Below are 25,321 nucleotides of genomic sequence, written 5' to 3'. Positions count from 1 at the left end.
ATAATCCTTGGCTTGATAAAGGGAGGATAGTTGTAGCATGGCTGCCAAGTTTGTTTACTGTTGATATTAGCTTATGTACAGCTTAATTAATTCATTGTGTTGTTCACCCGAGACAGAAACAAGACAGGTTTTACGTTACATTTGTGTATGGTTTTAATGAAGATAAGAAGAGAGCTCAACTTTGAGTAGAGTTGGAGGAGATTTCAGCACAAATACAGGGGCCTTGGATAATTATGGATGACTTTAATGATATTCTGTTCTCTAATGAAAGAGTGGGAAAAAGATGTACTAAAAGTCCTACTCAAGATTTTCGAGATTGTGTGGAAAAGTGCCAATTGGAAGACCTTAAATATTCTGGGATTTTTTATACCTGGAATAATAAACAAAAGCCAGAGGATCGAGTTTTCTCTAAACTAGACCGAGCCTTGGTTAATTCTAAATGGGCAGACTGTTTTCAGCATTCGGAGGCAATTTTCTTACCTGAGGGCTGCTTTGATCACAGTCCCATCTTGGTTTCTTTATACCAGGATATGATTAGTGGCAAAAAGCCTTTTCGATATTTTCGAATGTGGAAAGATGCAGATGACTTTGGTGAAAGAATTGCTAAGAGTTGGCAGGAAGGAGCTTCTGGTACTGATATGTATAAGCTGACAGTAAAACTTAAGCGTTTGAAGCAGATTCTTAAGTGTATTAATAAAGAAGGATTCAATGATATACACAAAGCAGAAATGATTGCTAAGGAGGAACTGATGGACTTGCAGGCAAAAGTGAGTAAAGACCCCCATGATACTCGATTACTGGTTGAGGAACAGATTGCTCGGGAAAAATATGCTAAAGTATCCAAGGCCTATTCTCTTTTTCTAGCTCAGAAAGCTAAACTTTCTTGGGCTAAAAATGGTGATGAAAACATAGCAATCTTTCATGCTTCTCTGCGGGCAAGGAGGCTTCAGAACAGAATATATACAATAGTGGATGTGCAGGGGATCTGGAGTGATACACCTCATGCTGTTCAGGAAGCCTTTTTACATTATTATCAGCAGCTCCTGGGTTCTGAGATGCAAAACAGATATCGAGTGAAGCAATGTATTATCAATCTTGGGCCAAAAATCTCTGAGATGCATTCCAGCAGCCTTGAAGCCGAGTACACAGCTCAGGAGGTCAAAGAAGCTATGTTCTCTATCCCTGGTTTGAAATCTCCAGGCCCTGATGGTTTTGGAAGTAGTTTTTACCAAGATAACTGGGATTTGGTTTGGCCTGATGTGGTATCTGCGATTCTTTCTTTTTTGAACTCAGGTAGAATTCTCAAGGAAATTAATACGACTACCATTACGCTTATTCCTAAGAGTAATTGTCCGCGAAGTGTGAGTGATTTTCGGCCCATCTCGTGCTACAATGTGATTTACAAGGCTGCATCAAAAGTGATTTGCTCGAGATTGAGACAAGTTTTGCCTGATTTAATTGCTGAAAACCAGGGGGGTTTTGTACATGGTTGATACATTGCCCATAATATCATGGTGTGTCAGGATTTGGTGAGATTATATGGGCGGAGCAATTGCAAATCTAGCTGTATGATCAAGATTGACTTAAGGAAAGCATATGATACAATAGAATGGGGGTTCATTGAAGAGATGCTCAAGGCTTTTGATTTTCCTCAAACCTTTTCAGATTTAATAATGGCGTGTGTAAAACCTCTCATGTTTTCCTTACTTCTCAATGGTTCGTTACATGGTTTCTTTGCACCAAAAAGAGGTCTTAGACAAGGCGATCCCATTTCCCCCTTGTTGTTTGTTCTTGGAATGGAATACTTGTCCCGAATTATGAGTAAGGTGGGATCTTTTCCTGGGTTCAAGTACCACGATAAATGCTCAAATTTGAAGTTGAATCACTTATGTTTTGCGGACGACCTACTTATTTTCTGTAATGGAGATTTTGTTTCAATTCTGCTTATGCTGAGGGGTTTGAAGCTATTCTCTTCTTCTTCGGATTTGCTCCCCAACTCTGAGAAATCTGCAATTTATTGTCATGGAATGCCTAATGCTGTAGTAGACCGAGTTCTGGAGGTTTCTGGTTTTTCTCGCAGCCACCTACCGTTCAGGTATCTCGGTATACCTATTTGTTCAAAAAAAAATTCTTCTGCAGAATGTAAATGTATTTTGGAGAAGATGACTAGCAGGATTCGAACTTGGAGCACTCAGAATCTATCTTATATGGGGAGAGTCACTTTGATTAATTCAGTACTTATCTCGATTCATTCATATTGGGCTCAGATAATGATTCTGCCCAAGAAATTGCTCAAAGATGTTGAAGCAATATGTAGGGCCTTTCTTTGGAAAGGTATCTCAGACTCTCATATTCCAGGGTTGATTGCTTGAGAGTATATTTGCTTATCAAGGGCTGCTGGTGGCTTGGGTTTTCGGAGGATACATGATTGGAACTTGGCTGCCATGGGAAAGTATGTTTGGGCAATTGCCAAGAAGAAAGATAATCTATTTGTCAAGTGGATAAATAGTGTCTATTTGCTGAATCAAAATTGGTGGGATTACAAGTGTCCCACGGATTGCAGTTGGTACTGGAAGCGTTTAGTTGCTGTGAAGGATAGTTTCAAAGCGAAAATTTCTCATGATTCTTTCTTGTCTCAGATATATAATATCAAACTTGGACTAAACTTGTTGTTCCCTCAAGAATCTAGAGTGCCATGGAGGAAATTTGTTTGGGATAGATTTATTACTCCCAATCATTGATTTATTATGTGGTTAGTCATGTGGGAGCGTCTGCACACAAAGGATCGAATAGTTAAATATAATCTCAATATTGATCAGGTTTGTTTGTTGTGTGGGGTAGACAATGAAAACATTGACCATCTCTTTTTCAAGTGTACATACAGTAAGAGGTGTTTAGAGGCTATCAAAGGTTGGCTTCATTGGAATGCACAATCCATCAATCTTACCCGTCTCCTGCATTGGATTTCTCATGCCAAGCATGTATCGAGTACATATAAAAGCATGATGTTCTCTTTTCTTGCTGCGACAGTGTACCATATCTGGCAAGTAAGAAATGATGCACTTTGGAATCACAAGCTTTTGCAAGTTCACCATACAGTTAGTAGAATTCAAAATGACTGTAAATTTCGTTTACTTAGTGTGTTCCCATGTAAAGCCTCTAGGAAAGATAGAGAGTTTATTAACAGATTGTTTTGAATTGATATGTACAGAATTATATAGGGGCTAATTGACTTGTTCAGGCAACCCTGTTCGGGTTAGTCTTGGGTTTCTTGTATCTGTGTTGGGTGTTCATAGACTTGGCTTGTAATTGATTGTTTGAGCAATACAATGATCTTATTCATCAGAAAAAAAAACTTTTAGTATGTGCCAAATTTGTCATACTTTTTAAAACATCATAAGAATCATAATTTTTGCAAGATGTGCTAAATATAGCATTGTACCACTTTTTGGCACTCTATGGAGATGCTCAATTTCTCACTCACCCCATAACTATTTTGATCATATTAGTACTTGATTTTTATATAATCATGAAGGAGAAGACAAATCTTCAAAGACATCTCCCTAATAACAAGTGAGTTTTAATAAAAATCATAACTCAAAATGAGACTTTAAAATAGTGTTACTCGGACATTTACTAATTGTTATTAATATTTTTAATATCTTTAGTCATGTCATACATATTTTTCACATAGGTATACGTTATTATCATTTAATTAATTAGAGAAGGAGAAAATAGGCTGAAATGGGAGTGCCTCCTTAATATAAGTAATTGCTTTAGCAACTAGCTCTCGACATCTCAAAGAAAGAAAAGAAAAGAATGGCCAGTACAACCAACTCAGTAGTGTCTCATGACCACCACGAACTTCCTCCTCTTTGCGAGAAAATCCCCATAAAAAACAATCCAAACAAAGCCATCAATCTCACAACCTTACTCCTCCTCTTCTCCATCCTCCTCTATCGTCTTCTTCACCTCTCTGAACATGGCTACCCCTGGCTCCTCGCCTTCTTATGCGAGTCTTGGTTCACCTTCGACTTCTTCCTCATTCTCAACACCAAGTGGACCCCAGTGGATTTCAAAACTCACCCACAAACCCTCTTACAAAGGTGTATATATATATATATATTATCTCGTACATACTTTATTACTATTATTATCATTTCATAGTTTTAATATGACGCATATACGCACAGGATGGGGACAGAGCTACCAGCGGTGGATGCGTTTGTGACGACGGCGGATGTGGCTATGGAGCCACCCATAATGACAGCCAACACCGTTCTGTCATTGTTGGCGGTTGACTATCCAGCTCACAAGCTGGCGTGCTACGTGTCAGACGATGGTTGCTCCCCTCTCACCCTCTTTTCTCTCATCCACGCCTTCGAATTTGCCCGCATTTGGGTTCCTTTCTGTAAAAAATACGGTATTCAAGTCCGGGCGCCTTTTAGATATTTCTCTATTGACATTGACGATTCTGTTTCGCCACCTGATAGTGATGATAGTCGTGAACGTGATTCTGGTGGTAATTTCGACCAGTTTCAACTTGAATGGAAAAACATGAAGGTAATTATATATACATATAAATATTTACGTAGTATGCGCACGTTTTGATGTTGTTCGTATTATTGAAATCATTTAACGACAATTAATTAATTGAGTTCTTTGCAGGAGGAGTACGAAAAACTTAAACAAAAGATAGAAAAAGCTGTGAACGGAGCTGTCCCTTTTGAGTGTTCTGGAGAGTATGCCGATTTCGCATATGCAGACAAAAATGACCATTCCAGTATAATCAAGGTTTGGCTTCTGCTCTCACTCAATTATATACTGTTTATATCATTTTTTAAAGTTAATTATGAATTATTGTATATTATTTTAGGCATTATGCAGTTTACATTGTGGTGGTTTCTTTTTTGGCATAAAATTTTCTTTATGAAAAGGGGTGAAGAAAAGAAAATAGCTTTAAATAAAGTCCCCTTGTTTATTTAACTTAGTATCCACATAATTTTTTTGGGTAGATATTATCCACATAATTAATAAATCCGCCCGGTTGCATGTAATTTGATATAAAATTTATTTGAAGAATATCAATAATAAAATTATATTACCATATTTCACTCCCAACAAACTTAAATATAACTCTGTTATAACTTTATATTGTTAATTTTTTAATTTCACAAAGTTATTTTTTTTCAAAAAATTAAATTTCACATATTTTAAATGTTTTACAAACATAGAAATTGAACTTTTAAATTCATTAGAGCATCTCCAACACAACCACATGCATTCCACTATTTTGTGCCATTATTGCACAAAAATTCAACCCAACACAATTGCATAATTTGTACCAATAAAGCTGAAATTTACAGTGTCCCAGCAAATTTGATGGAACCATAGACGATGGGAAAGTGATAACACAATTATTGAATAGAGCCATGATATAATATAGGGTTTATACTCTATTTGACGCTGTGTTTTTTCCTATTATTTGTTTGGATTCTGTGTTTTGATAAATTATTTTTTGGATCAATTGTTTTGTAAAATAGTTAAAATAGAACTCTAAATTCAATTTTGATGAATTTTTTTTTAATATAACAACATATAGTTTTTAAGTAGAATGTTTTTATTTTTGTTCTGAATTGTTAGTTTGGTAAATTATTCGTGATTTTAGTTGAGAAAACATTGACCAAAATCGGGTTTAGGGTTCTATTTTAACTATTTTACAAAACATAAGGTCCAAAAAGTAATTTATCAAAATACATGATCCAAACAAGTAATGGAAAAAAATACAGGGTCCAAAAAAATATAAACCTTATAATATAAGAAAACAAAAGGAAAATTAAGAAATATATGGCTAGAATTTAAACTACATAGGTTTTAGAAATTATTTTTGTCTCCATCTTTACATTGAGATTAACAATATATATGTGGTCCAATAAATAATAAAGACCACATATTTTAGTAGCATACAAGTCAGTTTAAAGGCTATCACACAAATTTGTCATCTCTATTATTTTAGGTTTTGATTGTACAAATGGAAAGTTTTAGAATCTCCGATATTAATTATTTATTTTAATTTACAGAAGATTATATATAGAATAACTCACATTTTTATTATTATTCATATTTTTTCCCTTCTTAGTCGATTAACCTTAACATATTCACTTAAAAAATAATATAACAAAAAAAGCTATTAATTCATTCTACTTAGAATTAATGGTTCCCCTTAGTTCTATATCTCGTGTTTAGATAACATAAATTTTATTTTAAGGTCTTTTATTTTTTAACTTTAACAAAATATTACAAATATTTAACAGAATATACATTTAAAACTTATTAAAAATTATTAATATAAATTCAAATATTATAAAATATTATTATTATAATAATATTTAATACAAGACTAGCTAAATGTTTAACAATTATATTAATATAAATTCAAATATTATAAAATATCATTATTATAATAATATAAGGTTATTAGCGGCTAAAGTCCCTGTTATTTTATAAGTGCAGTATTTAAGTCGCTTACTTTTATTTCTGCTGACAAAAGTCTCTAACGTTACATAATTATTGCACATTTTCCACAAACTGTTATCCTTCCTTTAAAATGAGGACTAAACACGAATGTTAGAGACTATTGCAGCTAAAAAAAATAAAAGATCATATGCTTAAATGCTTTAATTTTGAAAGAAGATGGGTTTTAGCCGCGCCAATTTCCATATAATTTTGTTTTCAAGAAGATCAAATAATGTCTAATTAACATATAAAAATATTATTTCTTAGTTTTTTTAAGGTGACAACTTGTGGTTCTACCATTGTATAATCTCATATTAATTTTTTTAATTACTGACAAAATAATTTTTTTTACAATATATCAATTTTTCTATTTTTTTCTTTACATCATTTAAATATTATATATTTAAACATTTTTATTTAAAATAATTAAATAAATAAAAATTAATAAATTTGGAGGAAGAAAGAAATAAAATTAAATAATTAAAAAAATATATTTAAAGGAGCTCTAAAAATCTATACATGTAGATAAATAATTTATAAAGCTCATTTAAACTTTTTTTTTTAAAAAAAAATCATTTATTCAATTTTCTATCGTTCTCCCTCCAAATTTATTATTTATTTTTTTCTATTATTTTAATTAATAAAAATGTTTAAAGATATAATATTTAAATAATGTAAAGAAAAAATAGAGAAACTAATATGTTGCAAAAAAAAAATTGTCTTAATTTTGTAATTAAAAAATGAATATGAGAATATACAGTGGTAGAACACTTAGACTACGACTTGTCTAGGGTAGTCAATATAGCCCCTTAAAAAAATCTAAGAAATAATTTTTTTTTATATGTTAATTATAGATTATTTAATCTTTTTGAAAAAAATTATATGGAAATTGGCAGCTAAAATCACCGTTATTTCAAAATTGAAATATTTAAGTCCCTGGTCTTTTTGAAAAATTATATGGAAATTGACAGCTAAAATCATCGTTCTTTCAAAACTGAAGCATTTAAGTCCCTGGTCTTTTATTTTTTAGCAACAATAATCCCTTAGATTCATGTTTAGTCCCCATTTTAGCAAAATGATAACAATTTGAGGAAAATGTGCAATAATTATGTAACGTTTGAGACTTTTTCCAGTAAAAAAAGGGACTTAAAATGTACACTTGTAAAAGAAATGAGACTTTAGCCGCTAATAACCCAATGCCAAAAATAATTTTTTTTTAGAAATTTTACTTATAAAAATATTAACAGTAATTATGTATTTTCATATTATAATCTTATAATGACTATTGTAATAAATAAATTAACTTAATTTTTAATTTGGAAATTCAGTTAATTTTGAAAATTAAAATCTAAAAAAATAAAATTTATATATTGATGAGTTATTGAAACATTCTATAAAAGGTTACTATAAATGTAACCACCATGTGTAATGTAATAATTAAAAATTCTTCCATATATTTTTTTAAATCATGTTTAATTTTCTTTTAATATATTTATGTCATTTATATATATAATATTTTTTTATTCAAAATTTATATAATAATCATAAAAACTTAATAAATATATATAATATTTTTTTTTAAACAAAACTAAACAAATGTACATTGCACATTCCTTGCATATAGTACAACAAAATTAGGTGACAAAGTGAGAAGAAAAAACGTTGTTATTGTCACTCTAATTAAAAGATTAGTTTGTATTTCTTTTTGGGTTAAAATCCAAGGAAACTTCCACCTATTTATTTGTTAATTGGTTTTGTATCTCTCATTTCTATTGTTATATATATCATTCCAAAAAAGAAACATGAATGTTGATAACCTAAATTTAGAGTCGTCTTCTTCTTTCTTCTTTCTTTTTTTGGAAAAGAGCCTAATTAGAATCTCAATTTATCTTTAATTATTATTTGTTCGTATTGAATTTCCACATTATTGAAAAGATAATATCAGCATTAATAGCAGTTATTGCTAATTTATTATAAACAAATGAGCTACAACTTACAATGCTTTATACATATTATGTATATATGATAAGGACCACATAAACTGATGACGATACAACAATCACAATATAACTACACCACAACGTTTGTGGTTATATATATCAAGGTTACTTTATAAAGCATACGTACATTCTTAATGTGACCAGTTTCAGAGTTTCCATTAATTATTAATTATGGCCTATATATATATTTCATAATTACTTTCTTTTATAAAGTTTATGTTGATTAGAAAACAGAAAAAAAAAATAGTTTTTTCAGTTATCATATAATATTTTTCGTATACATATATACATATTTTGGACAGGTCATTTGGGAGAACAAAGAAAATCACCCAGATAGCTTGCCACATCTAGTTTATGTAAGTAGAGAGAAGCGCCCCACTACTCCACATCACTACAAAGCTGGTGCTATGAATGTTTTGGTAAGAACCCACCTAGCTAGCTAATTCTTACGTATCCAAATTATAAGAATTTAATTAAAATTTAGAAGGAAAAATAATTAACATTTAAAAATTATGGACTTTTTTAAATTAGTTTTAGTAGGCCCAAAAATGTCGTTCTGTTATAGAATTACTTTTAAGTATTAAACTAATGAAAGATTAATTATGGGATCAACACAGACTAGAGTGTCTGGAGTGATGACTAATGCTCCATTCATGCTGAATGTGGATTGTGACATGTTTGTAAACAATCCAAACATAATCCTTCACGCCATGTGTTCTTTCCTTGGTCTCAACCCCCAAGACTGTGCCTTTGTTCAATTCCCACAAGTCTTCTACAATGAATTGAAAGATGATCCTTTTGGGAACCAAATGGTTGTTGGTTTTGAGGTCAGTACTTTACTATCTATTAGTTACTAATTACTATCATATTCCCTTATGTTAAAATTAATAATGCTAAGAATTTTCTACCATTTTTATATGCAGATTGTTGGGCGTGGGATGGCAGGTATCCAAGGACCCCTTTACGCAGGAACTGGATGCTTTCATAGACGTAAAGTTATCTATAATTTCTGCTTGGATAACGCAGATAATAAAGGTTTGCCTTTTTCAAAAACACAAACACATTTATGTATGATTTCAACATATAATATTTCCTTTTTCTTCTAAAAGAAGTTAATGAAGATGAGACTTTTGGAAACTCCAAGGAGCTCATGGAATCAGTGGCTAAGACCTTTACAGAACCAGTGGATGGGAAGAATATCGATACAATTATTACCTCTCAAGATCTCTCAACTATGGTTCAAGCAGCCCACCAAGTCGCTCGTTGTGACTATGAGGATGGTACCACTTGGGGTTCAAAGGTTGACCAAGTGCATGCTTCTGTCACAACTTTTTAGCGTTTCAAATTTTTACGTTTAAATCTAAATGAGTGGCCTGTTATTGTAGGTGGGTTGGAAATATGGCTCGATGACAGAAGATCTCTTAACAGGTATGCAAATTCATGCCATGGGGCTGAAGTCGGTTTCATGTATGCCAAACCCACCGGGCTTTTTGGGGATTGTACCCACAAGTGGGCCTATATCAATGAGCCAAGTAAAGAGGTGGATAACTGGCCTGCTCCAAATTTTGTTTAGCAAGAATAGTCCCATCTTCGCAACCTTGCATGCTAAGCTTCAATTCAGACAGTGCTTGACTTACATATGGATCCTCATCTGGGGCCTACGCTCCATTCCTACACTATGCTACGCTATTCTGCCCGCCTACTGTATCATTACCAACTCATCTTATTTACCTAAGGTATACTACTTTATAATCAATATCTGTATATCCACTATAAAGGTAAGATTAATTTTATGCCTATTACATAGTTGCAGGCTCATATACTTAATTTCTATGTGTTGCAGGCTCATGAACCAGCAATGGTACTTTTCTTAGCTCAATTTGTCATAGAAAACATCGAAAACTTAAGCTATTTTCGCCGATGTGGCCAATCATTTCGTGCATGGTGGAACAATTTGAGAATGACAAAAATAAACGCAGCCACTTCAATGTTATTCGGAGTAGTGGGGTTCCCACTTAAGCTTTTGGGAGTTTCAGAGATCGTTTTTGAAGTAACACAAAAAGAATCTGATGAGTCTAGCACTAGTTCTACCAAAGGCACTGAAAATTTTAAAGGAAATGATGCTGCGAACGCCGGTAGGTTTACGTTCGACGAGTCGCCGATGTTCGTTCCTCCCACAACACTGTTGTTTGTGGAAGTAGCTGCCTTGGGGTTGAGCTTGTGGGAGGGTGGACGTGATGAGGTTGGGCTGGGAGAGTACTTGGCTAGTGTTTGGGTGGTGATGTGCTTTTGGCCTTTTGTGAGAGGTCTTTTTGGGAAGGGCAAATATGGGATTTCATTGTCTACTTTGTTGAAATCTTCTTGTTTTTCATTTATTTTTATTCAACTGTGTAGACAGGCTTCGGTTCACGGCTGGTGATCAATACAATCAAGAGTGATCATGCTAAGTATAATTATTGTATGAAACTTGGGAAGAATTAATATTTATGAAAGGTGATAATTAGGGTGAAAAATAGCAAATATTTTGTCTGTTGCACCTGTATACTTAATTTTTTTAGGTATTAACTTTTTTTTTTGATAATAAATTACCAAATTTCATTTGTTAAAATCATGAAGTACATTGGTCAGAGTACAACATCGAACATCTTCCAACAAGTAATCTCGTTTTTTATTTGTAATGCATATCTAGCTAAACTATGTGTTGCGGTATTACCATTGCACAAAACATGTACTAGACACACACCTGAAAAGACAAATAGAGCATAAGTAAGATAACAATGCTCTAATAGTCCTAAAGATACAACCCATTAAGAAACAACATCACGAGAGGAAGAGACAGAGTTAACGACAACCTCTGAATCACTCTCGACAATACCAACAAAGAAACCAACTTCCAAACACCACTTTAAAGCATAAGTAAGAACAAGAGCTCTGCTTCTTTTGGTGAAATCAAACCAGGTAAAGGCTTTGCCAACCAGAAATCCATCAGAGTCCCTAACAAAAGCACCAAAACTAATAATATCAGTCTCACAACTAATAGCAACATCCACATTTAATTTAAGTTAACCATAAGGAGCTTGCCACAGGCTGGCCTTTACAGAAAGAAGACCCAAAACCAACTGATGGTAAGAAGCCCATTGTAAGAATGCAGAAGCATCTTTGAAAGAAGAACCATGCTTGGCTTTATTCCTCTCTCCCCATATACTCCAAACATTAATGAGAAAAAAACTAAACTGATGGGGTGTTAAAACAGATAGGAGATACTGAGGATGTCAACAATGTTCTATGAGAGACTACACGTCACTAGGATCCAAAAACTTAATAACCTCCAAACTTGAAAAGACAGTGTGAAAAATGAATGAAAAGAGCATGCAAAGCATCATCAAAAAACCAACCACAATAGAACAAGATCATGATGAAATAGGAATGTGACGTGAAAGAAGAGCTAAAGCTATTTGAATTATTTCATGACAAACTTAACAAGAAAAAATCTTAACTTTCCTTGGTAGGGCTAAAGCCCACAAAGAGCGCCACCATTTAGATATAGGAAGAGTGGATAAAGTGGAAGGCTTTGCCAAAGTAGTGGTAGCTAGGTGATATCCGCTCCTAATTGAGTAAACGTCAGACTCCTTAAAATGTCAAGATATTAAGAGTTGAAATTAATAGGGCCAGCAGTGAAAAAAATCCTAGACATACCCAACTTATATAATAAATAACAACAAACTATAGTCATGTTCCTCTCAGTGTCAGAAAAAACGACAACTAACCACAGGTGCTGCAATTAAGAAACAAAATAAATTGAAAAATATGATATACATAATGAAAGTCATGATAAAGAAAAACACAAAGAATAAACCAAACTTTTGCTGGTTATGCAATAAAATACCTAAATTAGGAAGATAAACAGTAGAAAAAAACAAAATGAATAAATAAAACTGGATTAACTCATGTGAACTTAGAATAGAGGAACAACGATGAAAATCAATTTGGCATGATACAAAAGATACATACATAAATATAAACAAATGTAAACAGTAGTAAATGAAAATGAGTAATTACTTATGAAAAGGTAATAAAATAAGTAAGCCTATTTCTATTGCAAAATATATAAACATAATTAGATATATATAACATGCATTATGTAATGTGGATTATGAGCACCTGTTTATATTATTATATAAAACTACGAAATAAATAGTGAAAAACAGTGTAAGGAAATTTGGCAATGTTAAATTTAAAACATTGTACCAACTATCATGGCGATAATAAAAATTACATGCTAAAATAACGATATTAGAGACACTAATAAGGTTGCTTTTGGTAACACTTAAAAAAATAGTTTTTTTATTTAATTAAAAATTTGACAACACAAAATGTGTTTGATACCTCTATTTTTATTTTTTATTTTTTTAAAATTTAATTAAAATTTATTAAATTTTGAAAATAAATTTTTTTCATTTTCAAAATTTTTTTAAACTGTTTTTTTATTTTTTTTCCTTCTCTTCTTCAAATCAACACCTCATATTGTTAAACAAAAATAAAAATAAAAGTTATCAAATGTGTTTATTATTTTTTGTTTTTAAAAACAAAAAACAAAAATAGTTACCAAACATATTTTTATTTTTTTAAAATAAAGAAACAAAAATAAAATAATATTTCTATTTTTGTGTTTAAAAAATTCAAAAATAAATTTTTTACCAAACACAACCTAAGTATACACAAATTCTGTTGATGATACCCTATAATATTATCAAAAAACTTCTATCTTTATGAAAGAATACTAGTAGGGTGTAGCACGTGCAAGGCACATGCTGGTCATATATTATAAATTTACTTTTAAGAGAAATTTTAGATAATGATGAAAATGATGAGGTAGCAAGAGAAAGAGATATAAGGAGCAAAAAATTTAAGGAGTGGACAGAAGCCTGCTAGAGAGGAATGGAAAAAAATAACATTCCAAAAAATGAAGAGTAACATTACTTAAGTATACATATTTATTTGTATTGATTATCAGTATTATATTATATTTCAGTCCTATGTTGTAGCTGAGTTTTCAGGCTTTGCAAAAGATACATTATTTATTGACTATTTAACTACTTCTTCCCCCTCCAAATCTAAGAATATCAACAATTTCAATAATTTTTAGCGAATTTCTGTCCACGTCAACTTCCATCTTGCTATATTTGAGTAGAGAGCGGTTTTTGAGTCTGGAAAAAGAGAACTTGTCACAAGGTTTTATTTTATTGTGGAACAACTTAAATGATTTGAAAAATAACTAACTCATATAAAAGTCCTATAACATGTCTTCAAGAAATTAACTCCAAATCCCTTTTCTTTTTCCAAGCATTCCATTGGACTTACCCTAACAAGGAAAATGAGAGAAGTGCAAAAGTTGAAGAGTGAGGATGAAGGTGGGCAGCTGGCGATGGTGTTAAGTGCATAGTGAAGCTCTGTGAAGAAAAGATCTGTTACAGAAACTTGCGTACTATACTTGTAAGAATGACCACCAAAATTGGTCATACTTACAAACTAAGCAACAAAACAATTGATATTTTAATATATATTCTATGAAAAGTGGACATTTGAAGGAGTTTTACCATATCACTGCTTTGTATTATAGATTATTGTCTTTTTTCTTTTGTCCAATTGCTTTGTATTAAATATTACGTGTGAATAGAGAATAACATGTCAATATAAAGAATTAGTTATAAAGAATCTGTCCATGAACTACATATAAAGCATAAATATATTATAAACCTGCTTAACTGGGGAGAAGAGATGCAACTATAGCAACTTTATTGACAGTACGAAGAAGAAGTTGAGATCAAATTTATATACATACAACATGAAGTATCAAATCATATAACATTTCTATGTAGTTTATAAATCAACTTGTATGTATATGCATATAGAGAAAATCAAGAATATCTTCTTTTTATCTGTTAGCTTTAGAGAAATGGACTATATCTTTTCTCTTTTGTCTCATAACACTTATAAGTATCATAATACCAGTTTGCTAGACAATATAAAATTTCAAAACAACCATTTTCAAAAGTGTATGCACACACATACAAAGAACATAAATAATTCATATAGAGAGAAGACGCACTGAAACAACAACTGAAGGCTTCTTTATTATACAGAGCTGCTCTCCAAAAATTCATATAGAGCTGCTCTTCGAAAGTTCTAAGTTACTTTTGGAGCATATTTACAATAAAAAAATAAGGCAGCTTAAAGAGTTATTCTTTTAAACAATATATACATAGTTGGAGCTTGTGGAGCTACACACAAGAATATTTTTTTCCCCTCAGATATATCCTTAAGATGCGTGATAGTGTACTTGTATTTTGTTTGCTGGTGTCGTATATATTTATATGTCTTAATCTGGGCAGTATATTGTGTAGAACTGGAAACATCATCAATTGTTTCCAAGTTATCAATTCTTTCTTGACAATGAAACAAGAGCATTAGATAAATTTTTGTAAGTTCTGAAAATAATTATATAAATGTGAGAATAATTATTACATCATAATGTTAGATACCTCAGTGGTGTGTTTCATTAATTCAAGTGCACTATAGTGAATGAACTTTTCTGCGTTCTCTCTGAAAATTGCTGCAGGTACACTCCAGAAGTATCTTCACATTCAACCAGAACAAAAAAACCTATAACATAAAGCAACCAATCATATAAGTTTTTTTATATACTTTATGAATGAAGCAATCTTAGATAAAATCTTAGGGCACATACATAAGAAGCATTGAGAAATATTAGTAAATAAAATTCTATTTTCTTAAAATATTGAAGTTTGTGTCAGGAGGAAGAGAAAAAGAAACTACATGATGACATCATTATTTCTTGTGAATCTTTTTTCTGAAAAGAAAAGAAGTGTCATAAATGGTTGATACCTGGGTATTTCTTTGTCGTCTTTGTTGTTGCAGTGGTCTTTCTCTACAGGTTTGTTGAAATCTTTCTGTGTAGATTTGTGACATTTATCACAGTCATATACCAAAAATTTTGATTTAAGTTCTTCACGCAAAATTTTCCTTCAATCCAAAATCTATCTTTTTGCAAGACAAACACAATTATTTATATAATCTTGGGTATATGGTAATGAAGTGAGAAGTTGTACAGACATATTAGCTGTATTATTTACCTATTCTACAAGATTTTTAACAGTATTGATTGGTGTAAGTGCATCACTTGTAGGTATAGTCAAGTTTGATGAAGCTGGAATAGTGCAATTGCTTGTGGTAGTTCTGGATCAATTAGGAGGCGACTTGAATGTTTTGTACTGGGTGATGTGTCTATAAAGATTCACAAAAAGAGTGTTAGTTTTAATAATTTCAATATGAAGTAGAAAATTAACTTGTACTTTAACTTACTCATATATGAAACAACTTTAAGGTTCTTGGCTGCTAGAACAGGTCTTGCTCCAATTTTGCTTGCAATAATAGCACATTCATTCTCAAACAACTCATCCCACACAGTCAACAGTATTTGTGATTTTCTATAAGTATATATATGTTGTAAAGTAAGGCATTGACCAATATAAAAATTAAATGTGAAAAACAAGAAACCTAGGGAGGATTACTTACTCTTCATTCATTCAGTAGAGTCAATTCTCGAACGCAACTCACACCAGATGATGTTGGTATATATTTTTGTGGTTGTATATCGATGACTAGAGCCTGAATATCTGTATATATATATATATTAATAAAACAAATATTATAATATGAATATTAATAGTATTTATATAAATCTGATATGAGTAAAGCATCAATAATTTTTTTTTAACCTACCAACTTCCATTGTGCGAGTTTTATATTGCTCCAAAGCATTGAATGGCACAAAAGAGAAGTTATAAAGTTCCTGTGGTGTATTTATTATTTCTTCATCTCCAACTTCCATAACAGTAGTGTGCTCGTTGATGATCCACTGATACTTATTATCAACTATCCGATATTGTTGTGGAATAAAATTGAATAAACCATTCGAGATATTGTAAGTCTTAAACATAATGATTAACTTTTCATATTTTTGTATATTTTCCTCGAAGATTGTAGCTTGTACCCTTGTTCCCTGTAAAGTTCAATTATGATAAAGCTATACACTAAATGCATTATGATTAATAATAATAAATAAAAAAGTCAAATCTACTTAACATACACATTGTCAGTGGAAGTGAAGGATGTATAACATGTAATGAATAAAAAGAAACAATGAATAGAAAGAAGTTTGTTTTATCACAAGTGTAGTTTCTTTGAGGGGAGGGCTTATGGTTGCTTGATTAAATTATGTGAGGAGCATGTTTTATGTAATAATGTACCATTTCTTATGTTTATATTTTACAATAAATTTGCTTGAATTAAAATGCAGTTAGAAACTTGAAGCACTTTATTTGATTACTTAAAATAGCCTGAAGTCATGGTACTTAATTATATTTCGGAAAGCATATATATATTATGCATATTCTAACAGTTCTTAGTAAAATTATGTAAAAAGTTGTTCAATGTGAGCAAGGGAAAGTCATAAAGACAAATGACACTAAGCATCCACTTAAGTAGGAAAAAAGTAATTAATGGAAATAATACTTTGAAATACAATTACTTTAAATAGACTACACAGAATGTAGGTGTGATATTGAAAATAAGCCTGTAGTTATTATCCCAAAAAATCTTAGTGACTTAGAGCAAAAATAACTAAATAGTTGCTGAAGCTTTTATAATATATATATACTATATGATTTCTTGTATATACTTTATGGTATCTTTATTAAATAATCACCATAAATGAAAGGGATGTTAAAATAGACATATATGTATATCATTACTTGTATATTTATAGAATTAAGGATTAATTTATAAATAAAAGTAAAATACCTCCTTGTCAACAAGCAGAAAATGTTGAAATATGGAGGAATTATGGCGAGAATTTCTGGGAGGATGCTTCTCAGCTACTAATACCTTGCAGATAAAATTTTTACTTCGAGGAAATATTTCTTTTATGCTTTTGACCTGCCTCTCCATCTTTCAGATCTGCTCAAAGCATAGACATTGAAAATATTTCCTAAGAATAATATAGAGATGGAAAATGTAGTAAGCATATATTAAGAATCAATCAATATAATAAAATTATATTGTGGAATAATAATAATAATAATAATAATAATAATAATATTATTATTATTATTATTATTATTATTATTATTATTAGGTCATGATTTGAATTTTATTGTAAATTGCTTAATTGCAGTAAATCATGATAGACAATATTTTTTGTTAGGTTGAAATCACATATATCATGAATGCTCAGGCGAATGAGTATTTTGATTGAATGCGTTGTTTTTGCTCTAGATAGAGCAACGTAAAGTTGACCATGAGAGAATACAGGCTCCGAAAGGTATAATCCAACATGCTCTAAACTTTGACCTTGAGCTTTATTTATTGTCATAGCAAAACTTAAGCGAATTGGAAATTGAGTTCTTTTGAAAGGGAACAAGTTTTGTTGATTTTCAATTGGTGTAAATGGAATTCTTGGTAAGAAGACTCTTTTGTCATAATATTGTCCACTAATTATCTCCGCGTCAACTAAATTTGAGGTGAAACGCCGATACAATAGTTGTGTACCGTTACACAACCCTTTAGAAGGATTAATATTTTGTAGCAATGTGATTGAAAATTTGGTTTTAGAAGAAGTTGATGAGGGGGAAACCCACTTGGAATGTAGCTATGTAAATAATCTTCTTCAAATTTTTGTTCAGTAGAGTCTATGCTTTTATCGTAGCTATGGTACGTAGTTACGTCGCTTGGAAATTGTTGCTTTCACATTCATCTAAATTTGGGAAGATATTATTTATTAATTTTTTTAATGATAAAGTATCATCTTCAAATGGAATAATCATTGATGCAGGAATTTCAATCTTTTCATCATTATTTGTTGGGTCTTCACCATTGTCGACACGAAGTAAAACCTCACAAAATTTTGGATCTAATCGTGCTCGCATATTTTCTGTTAATTGAATTTTGTGAAGTAAAGGCCATAAATATGATTTTACTAAAGTTGCATCAATAGTTTCCTCTCTTCTGGCTTTTTGAACAACAGGTAATACTTGTCGGAAATCTCCACCAAGCACAACAACTTTACCACCAAATGGTTGAGCATAATCATTTATATATTTTAACATTAAGTCCAAAGCTTCTATTGATTGATGATGAGACATTGGAGCTTCATCCCATATTATCAATTTTGCGCATTGTAGTAATTTGGCTAATCCAGATTGTTTGCTAACTGTGCATGTAGTATCCACTACAACATTTTTGAGCATATATTACGGTAAATAAATAACATATATTCAAAATGTTATCAATAAAATAAGTAACACAGTCCCATACAAAAAAAACACGGTTCCATATATAAAAAACAAAGGAAATAACACGGAATAAAAATAAATAAAAAGAAAAAAGCTACGCGCTAAAATGAAGCGCCAAATGAAACTTAATACACGAAAATTAAAATGAAAAATGAAAAGGCAAATAAACACATCCCCATCCCGTAATCATCTGAATCCCTAATCCTCATCTACCTGAACTAGTCCCAGCTGCCTCCTCTGCCCATCCCGTAAGTCTCTCATCTCCATTCCTGAATCGCTGGAGCAGGAACCCAAAAGCAGCTCCTTCTCCCACAAGCGAGTCTTGCCTGCTCCCTCAAGCTGTTATCTCTCCTGCTGGAGCAAGAACCCAGGCATCTCCCTCACGAGTCGTGCGCTTGCTATCTCTCCTGCTGGAAGCAAGAACCCAGGCCAGAGTATTCGTAACTGTGAGGTAATTTTTAACTTAGATTTCAATTTCATATCATATCATCAATGTATATATATATATATGTATATTTGTGTTGTTTGGCCTTGTTAAGGAGTTAGTTCTAAGTTTGTTAAAGTTGTTAATTTGTTTTATTGTTTCTTAACAGCTTTGTTAGCTTTGGTAGTTTCTAACTTCTCCTCTGTATAAAAGGAGCTGATTCCTCTTAATCAGTAAGATCAATAAATTACTCATGAAAGAGTTGGTAAATTTTTGGTCAATAATGGTTTTGTTACTAATATTGTGATGAAATCGACATGTAACTTCAACTAGTCTTTGCCTCTAGAAGGGAACTTTCAACTTGAGTTGGTGATTTTGAGTATATCACACAATGCCTCAATTTATTTTCTGGCTTTCTTTTTAATTAAATGTTTTACATGTTAATACTTAATTTCCCTTTCTTCTGATTCTGTTAATGGTCATGTCATATCAGAGAACTCTGTGTTTAAGTTGGACATTTAGGCACCATTTTTACAAGAGAAAATCCTTATTGGGCAAGTTTTGTCTTAAAGTTGGATTTTACTTTTGTTTATTATTATTATTTTTATAATATGTTTAGTTAGAGATTAAAGCTTCATGGACTAGGTGATAACACGAAAGGGCATTTGGTATAGTTTTTCTATTATGTAAATCAAAAGACAGCTTTTGCTCAAGTTCACTCAATCTTCAAATGTGAGCAAGACTTGGTCTCCGATGTGAACAAATTATCATGCGAGTAATTGTAAAATCTCTTCAAACGTATGAAAATTCCACTCTTTAACCTTTGAAGGAGTGGTTTGTTATAAATCTATGGATATAAAATATATATATATCTCATTTTTATATAACAAGACATTTCCATATTCATTCTCTTCTCTCTTTGTTGGGTTTTATTTGTGTTTGTTAAAAAAACACTTCTACAGAGCACACTTAACTAAATACAAAATTCTTTTCTACTGCATGAGATTTTCCTTTTATTCATCTAATAATATGCTTTGCATACTCATTCTTGGAATTGTTCTTCGAGACTAACATATTTTTGGTATTTTTGATACATTATTAGTACACTACAAAATTATAAAAATAAGTGTTACTTAATGACTATATAGAGGTTTTACTGTAATTAACTGCATTGTTTAAAAAAAGTACAACCTTATTTAGTGGGTGGGCTAGCAATACTACAGGAAAATGATACTAGTAGAAACAAAAGATCATATGGACTAAATAATTGAGATATATTATTAAAAATTTGAGAAGAAAATACTCAAATGAGGAAAAAAATATACATCAAAAGAAGTTTCACTTTGACACGTTCTTTTAAAAATACTTGAAATATAAATTGCTAGTCTTGTAGACAGCGACATGAAATTTAATTAAAGAATCAGTCCAAGCATAAACCTTTCTGCAATAATTAATATCTGACAAATTAAGCAACCGATGGCATAGAAAGTGTCGAACCAGATAAATTTATTTCTAGTACTCGCAACTACGTCATTGTTATTGAAAAATAAATTACTCTTTCATTCAAAGAAGCCAAAACCATGTTCTTGGCTATTAATGGTTCATCAGTACTTACTATGTATGTTGTGTATATATATACAAGTTCATTTTCCAGCTATTCTTTCTTTCTCTGAAATCTTAATATGGTATCAATGCCCTTTCTTTGAACTTTGTTGCTCTCTTCGATTCTTCATCAATGGCCCAAGCTTCTGATGCCACTAATTGTGGTTCTTCTTCTTCCCAAGCTGCTTCCGCAACAGTTTCTCTTCCAAGAACAGGTTCTGTTCAGTTTTCACACACTCTTTCGATCCGATTGGACGAGTATATATGTATATTTGTGTTGTTTGGCCTATACTTATTTTGTAGTTATTTTCTGAACTGTAGTAGTTATTCTGCTGTTTGGCCTATACTTATTTTATGCTAATTAGCTCTTCTCTCATCTAGTTACATCCAATATTCTACTCTTCTGAATCATGAATGTTTGTCCTTTCTATAGGAATTATTATCTAATTGCGCGTCTGATTGTATACCAAAGGAATATAAGCACCTCTTTATCATTTATTACTTTAAATATTTATGCATTATTTTTTGCAGAAAATTTTGTTTGGAAGGGTTTGATTGTTTCTTTAATCTTGTGTTGTTTATAGTTTGACGAGTTTAATTGATTAATTTGATTGAAGTGAAACTGTGTATCTTGTTACTGTTTTTCTTTTCCCTGCTTTTTGTTTTTGGTTTTAGAGAGATATATAATCATTACTATCACTTTGTTCTACTATCTATATTAAAACTTTTTCATGGTTAGAGGTTATATAGATACATCTTTCTTCCATAACATGAGCTTAGAAGAAGGAAGAGATAGGAGAATTTTTGAGTTTTTTGGATCTTAGAAGTCTAATCACGATGATCAATTTTGATTGTTGTTATAACTATCATTTCGTATACTACATACCATAAACAGATTTAAAATTCGTCATTCATCACAAACCACCTCTATTTTGCTTTCAGATTTTATGGATTATTATATTATAATTGCTTAACTGCATATTTATAGTGTGAGTACTAATATATAGAAATCAAAAGTGAGTGATACTTTGTAAGGTTATTTAAGTGAATACCAATACTATTGGAGTTTTAGGCCTGTCTAAGCTTGTTCATGTCATTAATAGACTAGCTAGCTAAGATAGGTGATCTATGGTGGCGATCCTAAGAAATTTTCAGTATTAATTCTTGCTCGAACTCTTATTTATTATAGTGGCACTAAGTGTTTTTATTGTTCACATCTTAGCTATATCTCTAACATCTATACTGATCCTAGATGTTACTCAATTTAATGCAATTATTATCAATAAAAAATATTTGTATTTTGATATTTTGTGATACTATTCAACGAACTTACCTTCATTTATTTAAGTTGCATGCATATGCATGATGTTCTACAGTTGACACATACAAAAACTAAAGTAATAATCATCCTTATTAAACAATTTTGGTTTTTGCTTGGCCTATAGTACTTATTTTCTGCTAATTAGCACTTTTCTCAGCTGGTTACATCCAATATTTTGTGCTTCTGAATTTGTCAGCTTGGCTTATAGCACTTTTCTGCTTGGCCTATAGCACTTTTCTCAGCTGGTTACATCAAAATTTGTCTTTGTTAGTGATTCAATCTCAATTTAATGCATTATAAAAGTATATAATATAACATTCCTTATATAATGCATAACATGGTTGTGTAGAAAATTTGAAATTTGAAATCTCAAATCTAATATTTTAATTTATTATAATGCACTTAGTATTTTTTATTTCATAATTGGTTTCAGGGATTATGTATGTAGGAAAAAAACATTAATAAGTTTTCTTATCAGATAATTATGATCATCTTCTCACATAATTGTAACATTAATTTCTTGCTAATCATTTGAGCTAGTTGGCTGTGTTTTCTCTATACTCTTTCTCTATATAAATTAAATAATTCATGGCTAGATTGTATAAATAAATAAATCAATCAATTTGAGCATGATAATAACTATATGGTATACCACATGTTTGATAAAAATTGCAAGTAAAACACACATGTTAATCCATGAAACTCATTCTATGTAATTTTTGTTCATGTAATTTTTATTTTGATCTTATAAGCATGTTTTTCTTTCAATATGAGATAACTGTGACATGACTTTTTGATATTTTGGGTTCTCTACACAAAAGTTTTTAAATTTCTTTGGACTCTTGCAGAAATTCAGAAAAGAAGACAACCAACTTTAGGGAACTGAGGCATTTATAAAGGGATCTCATATTTTCATCTCAGCTAGGTTTGGTTCATTTGGCTATTTTTTCACTTTCAAGGTATTCGTTATTGTAGAGAATATGCTCAAGATAGAACAAACTTTCATGGATTTATCATTTCCCTTATTTGTATTAATAATAAATCTGATTTTTTTCATCCTTTTAAATTGGCATACAAACTGTTTTTGGTTTTTTGCTGCTTCTTGTCGTTGTATTTAAGAGTTTTGTTCTTTTTCTTTTGTGAGCTCTAGTTTCCAAGGACTCTGTAGTGGGTTTGTATAGTTTCTTGGTTGTAAGAGTTGTAATTTTTTTTAATTATGACTCCTAATTAAAGGTCCAATGATGTTAATAGTTCATTAATTGGTATGTAAGTTTGCTTTCATTTTAGTGGCTTCATTGGATTTCACATTGGAAGCTTTATTTACAACAGTTGGCAAGAGGTATGTTCTCTTTTATTTTTGTTAAAATATTTTGCAAATGTTAGAGGAGTTTGAATATCTTAGATATTCATCCATGGTGAAGTAGGTTATGAGATTATTATTGTGTGTTGCGGTGATAACGGAAGGTTAAGAACTTGTGTGTCCTAGTGAAGTAGGATCTGAGAAATTCGTGCTGCGGCGAGATAAGGAAGAGAACTTGTGTGTTGTTTGAATATTTTGAATTGATAATGGTAGATGTTTGGTTAATAAATATGGCTGAAATGTTTTCTGATTTTACATAGAACCGAGGCGTTTTCCTCAACTGAGGCGAAACGCAGGTATAGTATTTTATTAATTGGTACTAGTGTAACTTTCAAGTTTTTTTGCACATAGAGAACATTAAATTGAAAAGCTCTATCTTTATGCAATCTAGAGGAAGTCAATAAACACAAACAACTTTATATATAAGACATCTTCAAATAATGTAAAAATAAAGTTCGCTTTTACACATTAATTATTACCCTCACAAATCTTTGTAATATGCATATGGATTACAGGGTTAAGAAGTGATTTCAGTAGGCACTATCGTAGATCATGCCCAAAAAGAAAAAGTAAACCTCATGCAAATTTCAATAACAATTCCACAGTCCCTTTTAACTCTTGCATTTTTTTCTTACTTTAGATAAAATTTCTTCACCAACAAACTTTATGCGGTGTTGAATTTGTGAGTATGTTGAAGGGGATTGATCTAGCATGGTTATATATGTATATGTTATTAACTCATTGTTGATGAACTTGTGAGTATGATGAAGGGGATTGATTTAGCATTGTTATATATGTATATGTTATTAACTCATTGTTGATGTTGGGTTTTCAACCTCTAGAATTATCCATTTTAATTTTGATGTTGAATTCATGTCTTGCTATCTTACTTGTAAATAGAATACATGTGCTTAGAGTGAGGAGCAATCAAATGCCAATGTTCAATCAAATTCTCATGTTCATTCCCCTCAAGTAATTATGATACTAATTATGTGAAAATGATAAAATTTAAAACATATAATATTCAACATAAAATCACTTGCTGCTGCTGAATTTGTTTTATTGATATATTGTTAGAGTGTCAAGAATTGCATATTTGGCTCCAAATGCAAAATATTAAATTGGATTGGATCAGATCTGGAGAAATTATTGCATAATGCTATTTTATTTCAAGTGAACCAAAGGATGAGGTTCACCATGTTCCTCTTGGGCCTAGTGCTATGAAAGTGGGGATAGATCTTGTGAGAAAGAATGATGCATTTCTGTGGAGGCCTTCAATAGTTAGTCTACTATAGAATATGCTATAGGTAGTACATTGCATGACCATCTGATAAAGTCATAATTGTGTAATTAACTTTTTTTATGTACTCTTTTAGTTTACTATTAACTTTAAGTTGAAGCATTAATTATTTAAATTTTGTTGTAGCTAAGCAAACAGACTCACAACAAAGGCAAGTGCACAAATGATGATGAATTGAAGGATGGAGCAAGTTTCATGCATGGTTTACTTTTGTGGATCTTGTAATGTTTATGTTTTTCATTTTTGAAGTAAAAAATGTTCAAGATTATAAAACTTTATTATGTTATGTTTTCAAACATAAGTTAGAAATAAATTTCTCATGAAGTAGACACATTCATGGTTTGAATTAGTTATTGTTTAATGTAATACTTAAGGTTTATCAATCTATTGAGAATTACATTTTATGATTAATTTTGATTTTTTTT

General features: G+C 31.1%; 2 protein-coding genes and 1 long non-coding RNA gene across 4 annotated transcripts; all 3 read left to right on the top strand.

Moving 5' to 3' along the window:
- The first annotated feature begins 1,511 nt into the window (after positions 1-1,511).
- LOC133814064 (uncharacterized) lies at positions 1,512-2,741 on the top strand. The gene is made up of 2 exons (XM_062247075.1): positions 1,512-2,095; positions 2,393-2,741. Exons 1-2 carry the CDS (start codon positions 1,512-1,514, stop codon positions 2,739-2,741), a joined length of 933 nt encoding a protein of 310 aa, XP_062103059.1.
- A 1,041-nt stretch (positions 2,742-3,782) lies between these two features.
- On the top strand, positions 3,783-11,060 carry LOC133817542 (cellulose synthase-like protein H1). Of its 2 annotated transcripts, none has more exons than XM_062250094.1 (9): positions 3,783-4,106; positions 4,194-4,563; positions 4,669-4,794; positions 8,819-8,935; positions 9,134-9,343; positions 9,440-9,551; positions 9,629-9,816; positions 9,902-10,252; positions 10,360-11,060. In XM_062250094.1, the coding sequence occupies exons 1-9, from the start codon at positions 3,820-3,822 to the stop codon at positions 10,933-10,935; spliced, it is 2,337 nt and encodes a 778-aa protein (XP_062106078.1). In that variant the 5' UTR covers positions 3,783-3,819; the 3' UTR covers positions 10,936-11,060. The 2 variants fall into 2 exon arrangements, with proteins under 2 accessions (XP_062106078.1, XP_062106077.1); XM_062250093.1 differs by having other exon boundaries at positions 9,626-9,816.
- Positions 11,061-18,644: 7,584 nt separating this feature from the next.
- LOC133817541 (uncharacterized) lies at positions 18,645-25,296 on the top strand. The gene is made up of 5 exons (XR_009885580.1): positions 18,645-19,340; positions 23,085-23,195; positions 23,524-23,575; positions 24,674-24,903; positions 25,023-25,296. It is a non-coding gene; the product is annotated as an uncharacterized LOC133817541 (long non-coding RNA).
- The last annotated feature ends 25 nt before the right edge of the window (positions 25,297-25,321 follow it).

This window comes from Humulus lupulus, chromosome 2 (assembly GCF_963169125.1).
Source record: "Humulus lupulus chromosome 2, drHumLupu1.1, whole genome shotgun sequence".
NCBI classification, from domain to species: domain Eukaryota; kingdom Viridiplantae; phylum Streptophyta; class Magnoliopsida; order Rosales; family Cannabaceae; genus Humulus; species Humulus lupulus.
Note: the sequence above shows the minus strand (reverse complement) of the source record. Positions and strands in the feature narration are given on the sequence as shown.